The 15903-nt window shown below is 34.8% G+C and overlaps 1 protein-coding gene across 1 annotated transcript in view; it reads right to left on the reverse strand.

Annotated features, from left to right (window-relative positions):
• TRHDE (thyrotropin releasing hormone degrading enzyme) overlaps positions 1 to 15903 on the reverse strand; it is a gene marked incomplete at its 5' end in the record, with an annotated part of 386911 nt that overhangs the window by 77109 nt on the left and 293899 nt on the right. The window contains 2 exons of the mRNA XM_006759751.1: positions 15085 to 15140; positions 15236 to 15369. Of these exons, the coding sequence (XP_006759814.1) occupies positions 15085 to 15140; positions 15236 to 15369 (190 nt within the window). The remainder of the gene's footprint in view (positions 1 to 15084; positions 15141 to 15235; positions 15370 to 15903) is intronic.

Here is a 15903-nt window from a genome sequence, read left to right on the forward strand (position 1 = left end):
GGTCCAGCCACTTTGTAACCCAGTATGGCTGTATCTAGTTAAGTAATCTTACCAGACAACCATCAAGTCCACTCCTAGGCAGTTACTAAGAGAAAGGAAAGCATATATATACTGATATATCTTCACATAAAGATGCATATGCAAAGGATCACAGCAGCATTATTCATAGTGCACTAAAACTGGAAGCAACCCACATGCTTAAAGATACAAATGTCTATTATTTGTGCTATTACTGATTGAGTAACTATTTTCCAGGAAAATACCTGCATGGCAAAACTGGAAACAACCCACATGCTTAAAAGATATAAATGTCTATTATTTGTGCTATTACTGATGAATGAGTAACTATTTTCCAGGAAAATACCTGCATGGGTCTATAGCTCAGGTATGTAAACTTCTGCCACTCAGGAAGCTACCAAGGTACTCCGGAGCATCTCTTGTTCTTCACCAGGTAAAGGGCCCACTCCTAGGCAGTTACTAAGAGAAAGGAAAGCATATATATACTGATATATCTTCACATAAAGATGCATATGCAAAGGATCACAGCAGCATTATTCATAGTGCACCAAAACTGGAAACAACCCACATGCTTAAAAGAAGATAAAAATGTCTATTATTTGTGCTATTACTGATTGAGTAACTATTTTCCAGGAAAATACCTGCATGGGTCTATAGCTCAGGTATGTAAACTTCTGCCACTCAGGAAGCTACCAAGGTACTCCGGAGCATCTCTTGTTCTTCACCAGGTAAAGGGCCACTGTATGGTTCTCAATAGCTCTCTTAATAGAGTTTGTCTTGATTGCCTGTCATACAGGGCTCTCTGCTTCCGCACTTGTTCTCTCATAGTATATTCTCAATAGAGCAGCCAGATTGACCCTTTAACATGTTTGATCACGTCAACCTTCTGTTCAAAACCCTCATAATGACTTTCCTACTCACCCAGAATAAAATCCCAAATCCTCACAGTAGTATACAGGGCTTTATGTGATCAGTGCTCTGTTACTTCTCTAAAATCATCACATACTGCTATGCCACTTACTCCATTAGAGATGCATCTATCTGTCTCCTTTCCCTTGAACATGCCACACACAACCTACCTCAGGACCTCTGCACTCACATATCTGGATGCTCGACTACCAGATGGCTCCCTTCTTTACTTCTATTAGGTCACAACTCAACTGAAAAGTGAGAGCATCCCTGACCACCATATTTAAAATAACCTGCTTCTCTGTGCCCTCTCTCCCATCCTTTGCTTTATTATTTATTTACTCTAAAAGAATTGCCATCTGACAGATATTTATTTGTGTGATAATCTGACTTTAATCATTCTCCATTAATGTAAGCTCTATGAACCAGGAACTCTGACTCATTTATTCACTGCTATTCACTCAAGTGTCTATAACAGTGCCTGGTACTCAGTAGTGTTCATTAAATATTTGTTTAACAAATGAACTGTCACATTGTGTACAGGCCATTTGGGATTGCCATTTCCATCCCTGCCTACATATATTCTTAAATCCCCTGTTTCGACTGTAAAAAGCCATTATTATATAATTGGAAAATATTGGTGACTAACTTTGTATAATATAATGTTCCATTTGTGAATTATTCCTACTAATAAGCATCAAAAATTAAAATAAAAAAGTTAATCTACTAAAAGCATTTTGAAGTGCTTTTCATTATTTTTATTTTGCTTGTTTGTGAAATATGTTGTCATATCACTTACGTGTAGATGATAAGGACAATACCATATAAAGACACTTTATAATTAACGTATCTGCAATGAAAAATAATTATTTAATGATAGCACATATAAACCAAGTAACTATTGACAGATTTTCTAACTAGTTCCTATAGATTTCTAATGATGAAATACAAACTAACAAATTTAAAAAACACACACACATATATTCTTACCTTACTTTTAATTTGGCATATCTTGAAGAAAGTGGATATTGAACAATTTCTTCATCAAACACTTATAAGTTTTTGTTATATGTGATAATTATTTAGTATATAAATCATGCACAGAAAATATTTAAATCAGTAATATCTTCCTTTTACTAAGGAAAATACTTGAATTTATTTTAACTAAATCTCAGCTATGATTCTCACATTTTAAAATTCTATATGACTTTTCTCATATGAAATTAAAAATAACCTTTTGAGGCCAAATATAGTGATTTTATCATTACATAAAGTAAGCGTCATGGCTCTGTCTTTGTTATTCACCTGCCTTTCAATCCATGTATCTATCATCTACCTGTCAACAAACTCATTAACATTCACACTGTATATATAATTTATTGAAATACCTTACAATATTACTTTGCATTTCTTGAAGCACAAATTTTCCTATGTATTTCTTAACTCCTCACACCCTAAAAAAGAACTGAGTCTATCAATGTCAAAACTCAGTAGAATGCAGTAACCTTTAAAAAATGGTAATAGAAAACCTGAGAAACTCTACAAAGATAGATATTAAAAATATAGTAAAGTAGGAAGCCAGTGGCCTAATTGCTTTGCCTAGTAAGTATATTTCTGTAATTATTTTAGTCTCAATTACATTGAATATGAGAAGTAACATTTCCCTCAATATGGCATGGATAAAATTCTTGATCTTGCCCTCAGCATATGCAATTAATTTCCAATACATTTGCACACTGGGAATGCAAAAACAACTAATTTTCACGTGGTGTTCTTTCTATTTTGGCATTTCTGACAGCATTCCCCAAAACCCTCAACTTAAATTTAGAGTTTGTTTAAGTTCTCATCCACATAAAACTCGCTGATACTCAGTCACTATTCTCTTCAGGGCCCATTAGCCTTACTTGAATTTGTCACATGCTAGACTGACATTTTCCTCCTTATTACAAACTCTCTTTTTGCACTTCTGGTTAGCTCTACCACCTGGTGACCTGAAGAGTTGATGTTGAACTTCTGTTTAATGCTGATCCTAATTAGGTGAAGCAGCTGAACAACTGGGAATCTTTGCCTACCTTCCTTTAGCAGCGAGAATCAACAATGCTCCGGGTTTAGGAAGAATCCAATCTGTGATTCAAATGGGGTCTGATTCTGCGGGGTCCAGCACTACTTCTTAGCCTCTGAGCGGGCCTGCACTCCTATCTTTCAATCACATTGAATAGGTTTTGGCACAGTTGCAATGAGTCAGATTTTTCTGATCTCATGTTTTCTTACATCCAAAATTGTGAAGGCCTCTTTACTGGCACTCCATTCCGCGTAAGGACACTAGAAGCATTCCACCCAGAATAGTGCAAATTGCATAAAATTACCAGAGAACATTGTGTATTTCAAATCATCTCCCATGGCTTTAAGATTTGTCACATAAGCAAAAATGTGTGTTAATTTGAATGAATCACTCACCGTCAGAGCACAAAATGTGGGAACTGAATTTCCTTACCCCTCTTCCCAAAATTATTGCCTCTTCAAATATAAAAATAAAATCTTCAAATTTTCATGGCAAATAGAAACTGATAAAAAATACCTATTTTCTCCATAGCTGGTTTGGCTCAATAGATAAAACATCAACCTGTGCATTAAAGGGTCCCAGGTTTGATTCCAGCCAAGGGCACTTACCTGAGTTGCAGGCTCGATCCCCAGTGAGGAGTGTGCAGGAGGCAGCCAATCAATGATTCTCTCTCATCACTGATGTTTCTATCTCTCTCTCCCTCTTCCTTCCTCTCAGAAATTAATAAAAATATATATTTTAAAAATACCTATTTTCCTTTATATTCTGGATTCCTTATTGAGGTAACACTACTACCTTTGGGAAATAACTTTTGATTAGATTTTCTGAATTCTGGGAGAAAAACATGAGCAGTTCTTTACTTTATCACTGGCTGGTTAGTATGTTGTTAGGAAAGAAGACTATCAGAAGGCCCCAGGAATCTCACTTCTAAGATAGGAAAATGTCATTACAAGGCAACTTAAACCAGTAAATAATTACTACTCTACCATAAAACCTGCATTGGTACACATATTTATACGTTCCCCTTTTAACTATTTCTTTTATAATTTAAGTTGTTATAATAAAAATGAAAGAAGCCTGTGTATGTGTGTGAAAATTAGATTTTATATGAACAAGTCAAACAGCAGGATTCATTTCATTTTTCCACAGACTAAGACTACTACAAAACTCTCTCCTTTTTTAAAATCAATTATCCCTTGCTGAAAGAACCTATTTACTTTTCTTTTCTTCCCTTTATCTTTCAAGTTCTTGATTCCCTCAAAGAACATCACATAATAATCACAAAACCTAAATAATCTTCTCTCAATTAAAACTTGTGGTAGGTAGTGCTACTATTCCTGCCTACTTGCATTGTCAATAAATTTGCAGAATCTTTCATGTTGAGATGCCAGGTGAACTTGCAAGAAAATTCTGCAATGCCTTTCACCAAGGAAATTATCGACCACCTGCGAGTCCTATATGCACGTGCATGCTTGATGTGTGCCGATGTGCTCATGTGGCAGGAAAAGTGTCTCCTAATGACAACAGAACCCTCCAGTGCCTTTGCATGCTTGGGAAAATTTCTGAGACGCCCACATTATGAGTTACAAAAGTATGGCATCAGATAAGATATCTGAAAGGGTTACATATTTAAGAATAAGAATAAAAAAGTATTTTGGATTCCCTGATATCTTAATTGTTGAATGATCAGCTCATGATGGCTCAAGGATCCAAAGAAAGTGGTGCTTACTATTATTATCAAGGATGCCTACTCCCAGGCCTTCCAGAATCAAAGAAGCACCTGTCTTTCTAAACGGATGCCATCAATACCCTCTTAGCCTCAAAAGAAGTGATTTTCACATTATCGTGCTTGTCTGAATCTCATGAAGTGCTGCATAGAGTGCAGGCTCCCAGGTAGTCATGGGAATATGCAATTTCTAACAAAACCTCTCAGGTGATTCTGATGTAGGCGGTCTCTTAGATCATGCACAAAGGAGCACTGCACCTGAATATGAAAAGATTCCCAGCAAGCAGCAGAAGGGAATACTCAAATTCTTAAAGGAGAAACACTAAGATAATAATTCAGGTCTTTACGTTAAAAATATATATTACAAATATTTGTTCAAGTAAAGTTGATGGTATAAATGACCATTTTGAAGGGAGCTCTGCTAAATAGTTTAAATTATTTGTGGACAGTCAAGTATTTCAAATTCTTGGGGGAGCTCAGAGATTCTAGAATAAATTATCATGCAATATCAGGCTCAGGTTTCAAAACAATTAGAGAACAAAAAAAAATCACAGTTTTGTGTCAAATATAACTGGACAGTACTAACTACCACATTAATTATAAAATTGTTTTTAAATTGTGAGATGTTAAAGAGTATATATATGTATATCTATGTACATATATATATATTCAAACAAATTTGTGTTTGAATTTGGAAATGTATACTACTTATTCTTTAAAAAGAATAGCTCATGCAAACCCATGTAACCTACAAACATCACCCATACTTTTGTAACTCAAGAGTGACGGCTGTTTGCTATGAAAATGAATCAAACCTATAGAAACGATGTCAAACTGTCTCTCATACTTTTTACTTAGCACTCTCAGACATTTGACATTAATATTAAAGCACTTTCACCTACAGAGCTGAAACAAAGTTGGCCCTGGAGGGTTACAAATGTGCTTTAGATTTAATGCAGTACAATTTATTAGTCTCTAAGAAAGGGTGACGTCCTCAAGGGCCACAGGCCTGCCCTTAGTGTCTTAGAAGGTGTGTATTTCCCAGAAGTCCCTGGTATGGTACCGCCTCCTAAATTCTCCTTCCCAGGGCAACACCTGGGGCTCATGCTCAAAAGATTCTAAACATAGAAGTGAAGTGGTCTATCAACTGTGACAAATTTTCCAAAGAATTTTCATGTACTTTGAATATTTCAAACAGAATAGCCTATGACAAAGGAACATGCTACCTCACTCTCTAACCTTGGGCCATTATGCATGTAGGAGCAGTGTAGCTTGAAAATTCAGGCACATACTCTAAGCTCTTACTGGGTTATCATAGAAAAAAAGCCGGTGACATCAAGTTCATTATAGTGAAATGTCCTGAAAATGCTTTCGAACTATATTTAATATTTACCTTTGGCAAAGTGTTGTATAAACTAAGACCAATTTGGAGGTGTTTGGGATATGAATTGTTAAGTAATTGCATGCAAAAAGGTATAAAAAATAGAGGTCTTCAAGGTAACTTTTTGTATATCTCAAGAGGGGCATTAGCTGATGGTGACAAATAGATCATTAGAATCCCAGCCTCAGAGATGTGAGAAATAGCATGATCTTTTGATGGCCAGAAAGCTTCTGAAGGAACTCACTATGAGCCATGTTCTTGGCATGATAAGATGCACACCAGTTAGAAAGGCTGAGAAGGTAACTACCAGATAATTTTAATATCCCCCAGTCAATGACAGGGGATTAGAGCAACAATAAATGTTCTTTGCAATAAACAATTTTATCACTTTCAGGATTTCCTATTTAATTGTAATCCTTTGGCACACACATTAAGGTGACTCAACAAAAGATAAATAAGAACATAATTACATGGATACTTCTGTCCAATGAGTCTAATACAAACAGCTAAAGAATCATCCTTCTCCCCATGCCAGTGAGCACAATATAAAATGTGTTTTAATCAGTATTCTCAATAATCTATTGTTAATAATAACTTTCATGGTTTCATTATAAAGCACAACTGAGAAAGAAAAATGTTTACGCTGAGATTATATAATACTTTAAAAAGAAAAAGGTGGAGATTAAAGAAATGATTCATAAACTAAACATCCTTTATAAAATTGGAATTTATAAAGCAGGAGACAGGCACCCAGGACCCTTAATCAGGTTTTGCATTGCAATGCTCAGCTGAAGTGAAGCGAGCTCATTATCACCATAACAGAGTGGGGGAGTCAGGACAAAACGTCCAATCTGCCAAGGTATTTCTCACAGAAGGTTTCTAAGTCATTCCTTCTCCATTTCATCTCTGAAAGGTCAGCAGATTACACATTTAAACAACCTGCTATCAAAGTAGGAAATATAGCTCCTCATCTAGCCCAGCTGAATCGGCACAGGTGCTTTTCAGGCACATCATGCTACTATTCTCTACAATGAGTGAAGAAATGATCAACACATAATTTGCAAGAGAAACTTTAAGCAAGATACTGGAGAGCCAGGTAGAAGAAACAGAAGGACTTCTAGTAAAAGCCATGATGAAAGAAGTCCCAGAAGGAGCCAAATACTACGACTCAATCTGCAAACACTCTTCAGGTGGTGTTCACAATGCCACCAGTTCTGAAACCAGAGTTCCGAAACAAAAATAACATGTACGTGTAGGTTTGGGGTGTTGTCATAATGTGCTTCTTTTAGGGCCATTGTATGTTCACTGGCTCATGTATTGGATGTCCAGTTTCCCTAACATATCTCAGATTTATGAACTTTGAGACAAATCAATAAGAATGTATTTATCAATTATTAACATGTATTTATCAAAACTATAGTAAGCACTAACAATGAGTGCTCACCAATAATAGAGCTCTTCTAAGTGTGACATTCATAATCTGCAATATGTTTTTGTTAGGAAGATATTAATATTAAAAAATAAAAGCTAAAGGAGTTCATCACCACCAAACCAATATTATATGAAATGCTGAAAGGTATCCTTTAAGAAGAGGAAGAAGAAGAAAAAGGTAAAGATACTAATTATGAACAACAAGTATGCATCTATCAACAAGTGAATCTAAGAATCAAGTGAATAAATAATCTGATGGACAGAATGAACTGGTGATTATAATAGAATCAGGGACATAGAAAGGGAATGGACTCACTATTCTTGGGGGGTAAGGGGTGTGGGGGGTGCGGGAAGAGACTGGACAAAAATTGTGCACCTATGGATGAGGACAATGGGGGGGTAAGGGCAGAGGGTAGGGTGGGAACTGGGTGGAGGGGAGCTATGGGGGGAAAAAAAGAGGAACAAATGTAATAATCTGAACAATAAAGATTTCATAAAAAAAAGAAAAGAAAAAAAAAACTTCTACCTTATTCCTTAATGAAGCTTTCAAACTAAGTTGTAATAATCTGTTCTTGTGAAGGCTTTGTAAGTGATTGGACTCTTAATGGAATAGCTATGACAAAAAAATTTAAAATATGCTACACAGGCTGAACAAATATGTCATGATATTAATAATGCAGTAAACTGGCATGTGTTCCGCATAATTGAATTTTCTAGAAAAGTGGTGACTAAATAAATAAATCAGTGCACAAACCACCCAGGGCCAAGAGGAGGAGGAGGAGGAGGAGGAGGAGGAAGTATCCTGGAACTTTTTGGGGTATTTATAAATTTTCCAAATAATTTTCATGTATATTGAATATTTCAAACAAAATACAACATAGTCCTACATTACAGTGATACACACTTTATAGCTTTTTAAATTTGTAATCAGAGCATGTTAATAGTGTTAAATATCCAAATCCACTGGTCACTACAATTTCTCTTGCAAATCTTCCAAATTTCTAGTTTCCATCACATATGAAGCTAATAGGAGTTCTTACCTTACCTAGCTGCCAATTCCACTCCCTCTCAAATCTCTGCTTTATCCAAGTTGTAGCATGAGCATTACTGTTGTAATAGTTCTCCTGACATAGGGCCATCTAGTTTACACTTTTCCTAGACTTATTCTCCTACCTATAAGCCTTTAATGGATTTCAATAGTCAATTTTCATTCTTCTAATGTTATTCCCTATATCATGTGCTCCATAATCTCCTAAGCCAAATTAATTCTTCACTTCCCAATACTTTCATAATATTTTATTCATAGCACTTATATACTGAATTTGGTTCATTATCTACAGTGTATTTTCTCTACTAGATTGTGAATTCATTTAAAACAAGGAATGCATCTTGTTGATTTTTATATCTCCCAATTAAACAATGCTCTATCAAAACAAAAACAAAACACATACAACACAAATACAAAACAACAACAACAACAAAAATCTAGGCATTTTAGTCCCTAATTAAAAGTTCAAGTAAAAACACAATAGTATTTGCATGGAAATCAATTGATTGATTCCTATATAACAGCAATGAAAATTAGAATATGTAAGTGCAGAAGCAGTACCGTTTATATATATGAAAGCCTAAGCAACTGGTTGACCAGCCGAATGGTAATGATGACGTGCACTAACCACCAGGGGGCAGACACTCAACACAGGAACAGAAACCACAGGCATGGAAACATGGAACAGACTGATGAATCTCAGAGGGAAGGGGGAGAGGGGAGGGCAAGAGGAGATTAAATAAAGATCTTATATGCATACTAGAGGACAGGTGCACGGCTTCTGCACTGGTGGGGTCCCTTGGCCTGACCTGCGGGGATCGGGCTGAAACCAGCTCTCCAATATCTCTGAGGGGTCCTGGATTGGGAGAGGGACATGCCAGGCCGAGGGACCCCACCAGTGGCACCAGGCCTCTAGTTTCCTATAAAAACACATATCATTTTCTAAAATCAGGAAATAATATGATGTTACCACAACCTATGTATCAAAGACCTTGACTGATGGACCTGGATAAATAGGGAGTGATAATGTTTTCATACTAGAAAGCTCATATTTGAAAATACATTAATTATTTAACTTTAATTTATAAATTCAATGCATATTCAGTCATAACTATAGCAGAATTTTTAATGGGCTTTGTTAAACTGATTCTAAAAATATATATATTTAAGAGAAAATATGTAAGATTTTAAACAGGGACAAGAGAATATTTTGTCAACCACAACATTCTATAATGTTAAATTAATTAGAACAATATGGCACTGGTATCAAAGAGGCCAATTAAACAAGTGAAACAATTCCCTAACATATGAGCATTTGCTTTAAGATAAAGCTATCATTTCAAATATGTGAATAAGGACAGCCTTTTTAATAAGTAGAATTGATATGATTAGTTATCAATATGTTGATGTTAACGAAAATTAGACCCCAATTTCATTCTATACATAAAAATGAACTCGAGAAGGAAGGGTTGAAACAATAGACATAAAAACAAAGTGGTGAGAAATAAGAAGAGTACTTCCAAAATCTTCAGCTAGAAAAGGTCTTCTATGTGAGATGAACCAGATAGCCAGAAAGCTATAAAAGAAATGATGTGACATATAAATTAAACATTTTAATGATGAAATACATTACAAAGTAAAAAAAAAAAAAGCACATATTAAATAGAGAAAATACAGTAAAAAATGCATGCTACAAAAAATTTTACTATCCAAAAATCCTAAATATATAAGAAAATAGAACAGGAAAACACCTCACCCATCTTCTATTAGGTTTTAATATTTTTTTTCTTAACCAGGTAATTCACAAAAGAAAAAATACAAATTGCAAATGTGTGTGTGTGTGTGTATATATATATATAATGTATATATAGAAAAGATGCACAGCCTAATTTAATTAGTTCTATAACAACTTCAAGGAAATTTGTTGTTGCTGCCAGAGTTTCAAAAATGTAAAAGATACTTCATGATCATGGTAGGTTTAAGGGAATTAAGCCTTATTAGACATAGTTCATAGAAGGTTAAACTGTGGAAGTCTTTAGAATGCAAATTTGTAATATTTATTAAAAGTTTTCTACTCTTTGAACCAAATATTTCACTTGCACGTTGTTATAAAAATACATATATGCACAACAAAAGACTGTTCAAGGATACCCGCTGCCGTCTTGTTTATTATATTGGAAAATCAGGAACAATGGAATAAACCTCCCTGACTTATTTTTATAAATGAGCCAGAGAACAGAATGCATTATGTTCATGTAAAAAATAAATAAATAAACTATATGAAAATGTAAAGAAAAAATTGCTGGATTAATAGAGACCAAATAATAATTTTACCTGTGAGGAGGGTAAAGTGTTGACAGAGTAGGGAAGGGAAAGAACATTTTCACATTGTATTTCCCTTCTGTTTAAATGTTGTACAATTAAAATGCATTCATGTGGCATTTATGTTTTGAAAAACAACATTAAAAGGATACCTAGAATATGTTTACTTCATTGCACAAAAATAGCAGCATGGATATTTATAGTTTGGATAACTAATAATTAATCATCAATTCATGCAAGAAACATATATTGGCCAAATCCTGTACCAAAGATTAAGTCAGGCAGTAGTAATGCACGAATGAGACAAAGCCAGGTCCTTAAGACCACCCAAGAATCATCAGGGGCCCAGAAAGGTAAGTGGTTGAGCTACAAGGTGACAACTGCTATAACTGAGGTCTTCTGGGTGTCACCTTATTCTTACTGGGGACGACAGGAAAAGCTTCAGTGAAGGGAATGCAACTGAAATAATTTTTTCATGTGACTAGTACTGTTCCTGAGAGACAAGTGAGATAAGAACGGGAAGAAATTTCATATAATGGGCAATTTTCTACTTGTGTAAGTTGCTAAAGAGAGCATGATGTGTTATAAAAATGAAAAGAAAGTTTATACAGATTAGTAGCAAACCTACATGAAACATGTACTAGAATTCAGTGAAATATGAATAACTTAACCAAGTAAGTGCAGGGCACTTGCCTGAATATCTCGTTTTGCATTTCTTTACTTGCATTCCAATAGGAAAGTTATTTTAATATCAGTAAGAGAAAGTTTAATATGTATTTCAATGAGATTTGCTATTTTCCTGGTTAATTTGTATAAAAAATAATGAAATTGTTTACTTCAGACATTTAAGGCTTCCACAGTTAGCTATGAAAACAATGTTCTGTCTTAGTCAACAAAAATTTAATTTTTGAAAAAAATAATTCATCCAACTAAATTAAATTAAATATTCCATTTAAAAATAACTTCCAACATTTAGTGCATATATAAGTCAAAAGATCTCTTCTTTTCCATCTCCATCTGTCCTATGTCTTTAGGATATCACTACTTATTTGTTTTCCTACCAACAGTTCAGATCCACAAAGATCCATCTGAACTATTCAGTCCTTCTATATGGCCTGGCTCTTTTTTAAAATAACAAATATTACTGCCGAGAGATAGGTATAGATACATAGATATAGGTATATATAGATAATATAGATATAGATATATAGATAGATGCAGACATAGATGATATAGATTAAATGAGAAAGAAATAGAGATAGAAACAGAGACAGAGATAGAGATGATAGAGATATAGAGATAGAGATATACAGATGATATATATACAAAAGCACGGGCTCTACAGTCAGACCACAAGGGCCAAAACCTAGCCCCATCGATTACTGGCTGTGTGACTCTTTGGGCAAGTAATTTGACCTCTTTGAGTCTCCGTTTTCCTATAAAGTGAGAATAAAAATAGTAGCTATCTACTTATCTCATAAAATTATTGTGAGAACTGAACAAATTCCTATATGTAAAACAGAACAGTGTCTAGACCAGTGGTTCTCAACCTTGGCTGCACATTAGAATCACCTGGGAATCTTTTTAAAATCCTGATTTCTGGGCCTCTGGAGGATGAGATGATTCTAATGTGCAGCCAAGCTTGAGAACCACTGGCCTAGAACCTTATAAGTGCTTAATAATTATTAGCTCTCTTTTAGATTCCAATCTCTCTCTCTCTCTCTCTCTCTCTCTCTCTCTCTCTCTCTCTCTCACACACACACTCTCTCTCTCTCTCTCCTGACTCTTTTAATGCAATGTTACATTAAATACATTCTCTTTCTGGCTTAATGAAATAACTAAACTTCTATATCAAAATAATCTTCACATCACACCTTATATTTTCTTCAAAGTCTTCATATCTTACTATAGAGCAAAAGCTGCATCTTAATCATTATCTCCACATATCACTGTATCAGTAGGCTTTATTCACCTCTATTCTAAATTTCCCCCTAATTAGATGGTGCTATGGTAGGGAACAGCCCTCATTCGCCCTGTTCTCATTAGATAACTACATCCACCTGGTATGGATTCATTAACGATTTCCTTGCTGATAGAATGTCCTTAGATTTGCCGTTGAGTGAGTAGGCAATTTTGTGCTTAAAACTCTACATGCCTGGTCAGAATGAGGCACTGATACAGCATCACTCATCAAATAAGAGAATGTATTAGTAATAGTTCTTGGCTTCCTTAGTGATAATAGAAAGGCAAGGGATTTTATTTTGTTTTTATTTTATTTTATTTGAGAACATCTATAATTTCTTCTTTGCCATTTTGATGTGTTCTTTCTTCTACCTTATTTCTTTTTATAAAAATCAACCTCTATAACCTGACCCTAACCTTTGCCTGCTGTTACAGTAATTATTAAGCCTTCAATATATAATCCCATTAGTTTTAATGAATTAGAATCCTATGGGTGGTATAATTATTAGTGCATGAAAGAGAATTGAAATTTGATTGTATACACAAATTGTAAAAACAGTTTCAGGTCCTATGTATGAAACAAAGCTTATTAGTAGAACAAGTTATATGTTTGTATCAGCACAGACATATTTAACTGGTTTTACACAATTATGATAGTAAAAGATGTGGTAAAATGTGAAAAACAAGTGATAAAAATTACCAATGACCTAACGGTTAGGTCGGCAAACTGCGACTCTCGAGCCACATGCAGCTCTTTGGCCCCTTGAGTGTGGCTCTTCCTAAGCCTTAGGAGTGCCCTAATTAAGCTAATAACAATGTACCTACCTATATAGTTTAAGTTTAAAAAATTTGGCTCTCAAAGGAAATTTCAATCATTGTACTGTTGATATCTGGCTCTGTTGACTAATGAGTTTGCTGACCACTGACCTAACCTGTAGCTTTTAATATCAGATTATTAAAATTAAAACTGCAATTGGATGTGAAATACAAAATACTAAAAAATATGAGTTTGCTTCATCACTCTTAAAATTGAGTAAATATATTGCGTTTATGATCAACATTATTTCTAAGGAATTTTACTGATGTAAAAAATAAAAATCAACAAAAATGTGGAATTTAATGATTCTTCAAAAGAATAGCTGATGTTAACATTATAAATATAATTATAAAATATGGGAATCCCTGTTCGTGGTGTGAGATATGGGGGGAATGGCGTTCTCTCTTCCTGCGATCAGTGCACAGAGAGAGAACTCGGGAGTTGATGAAATCTTGAATAGAACTCGACGAGGTTTAAGGAAAATTGAATAAAACAAGACTGAGACAGAAATAGAGGAAAGCTCGGACCGGGTGTGGCGTCTGCTCTCTGATAGATGAACAGGGCCCAGAGCCAGCGCGGCAACTTTTATTTATAGTCAAATACCAGGAAGTCTTACTAAGGGTAAATAGAAGGGGGAATGTGTGCATTCTTGTAGCTTCCTCGTAAACAGTCACCTCTGGTGGGTCCGAATCGCATTCCTTCCTGGTGCCTGACCAGATTTAGGTAAGAACCCATTTCCTGGCACCTGGCTTTGAAGGTCAACTGAGGCATTCCCACCTCTTGGTTAGATATGCCCCCAAGATAAGGCTCTGCCTTCATCATGGGTTCAGTTGACATGAATTTAAAACAAAGCCAGCGCCTTCCCTGGCAGGGGCCTTCCATAATAAAAGTAACACAAATATTTCTACAACTAGCATAATCAACTTCTGCTACAAGAGTGATACACATTTTGTCCAGAACAGCTTTACTCTGAGGAATATTTATTCTTATCTTTCAGCATAAGTTCTTCATAATGAATTAAGTTCAGAGAACATTATAAAAAGATATACCAGTATATTTCAAGAAAATAAATGCTGAAGCTTGAAGGCATTTTCCATCAAAACTCAAATATGGCATAATGGTTATTTTGTAGAGTTCATTAATAAAATTGGAAGGATATTATTAACCTCCAGAGGGTTACATTGAACTTACAGAGAAAATTGATCAAGTTCCTTCTGACCCAGAAATACCCTTTGGATGCTATTGATCAAGAGTGTGGGACACTATTATAATTCATCTCCAAACACCAGGAATGTGAGTAAGAAATTGTTTCTAAAAGATTTATTATTCAAAACATTCATACTATTTAGCTCCTAGAGGAAGTCTTAAGGGCATGAGTTTTATCGTGGAGATCGACAGGAAAACATACCTGGCTAAGCTGAAGGCATCGTCGATCAAGCCTGCTCGATTACTGACGGAGAGAATCTGTGAGGTCAACCAGAAAAAAAGTGGAATCATTCAGGATTAAAATGTCAGGTTCACATATTAGAACAGATCATTGATGAGTAAACCCAGTTTACCTCATGGTTCCTGATTAATTGATCAATTAATAATCTCCAATTCCTTAAATCATAGTTGACTCTAAAATAGCCAGTTTGATTGATGTTTCCAAGCAACCAGCTTCCTTTGTCCAAAGAAGTTAGTCTGTGGTGCTCTGAAAATAGCATTTTGGGGATAAAATAGATTTTAAATTTTCAGGATTAAAATGGTATGAAGTATGCAGAGTATGAATAATTTAAAAAGAATACCATCCCAAATACCTAATTGAAATCTCTTTAATCAATTAATCACTATAGCTAGAATTTGCTAGAAAACCTTTGTTTACTCATTACCTCAATTAATTTTTTCTTATAATTAACATTTTTGTTCCTTATAAAACCCAATTACCTGCATGTATATTTTTTTTCTCAATAGAAATATAACCAAGAAATATACTACTATATTTGTGTGGCTTCTAGTTAGTTTGTATATGGATATGTGGCTAGAATAAAATGAAAGGTTTTAGGTGCATATCCTACTTAATTCATTCAGTGGAAAATGGATTACCAATAGAGCTCATTTATTTGAAAGTCACTGTTGTTTCCTGACATTTTTCTTGTTCTTTCCTGAAAGTACTAATAAATAACAGGCTTCTCAGCATCATCAATAACGCTGGAAACGGGAACTTCATGTGTTTCAGACTCTAAAA

The sequence above is a fragment of the Myotis davidii genome, unplaced genomic scaffold, assembly GCF_000327345.1.
Source record: "Myotis davidii unplaced genomic scaffold, ASM32734v1 scaffold54, whole genome shotgun sequence".
Taxonomy (NCBI): domain Eukaryota; kingdom Metazoa; phylum Chordata; class Mammalia; order Chiroptera; family Vespertilionidae; genus Myotis; species Myotis davidii.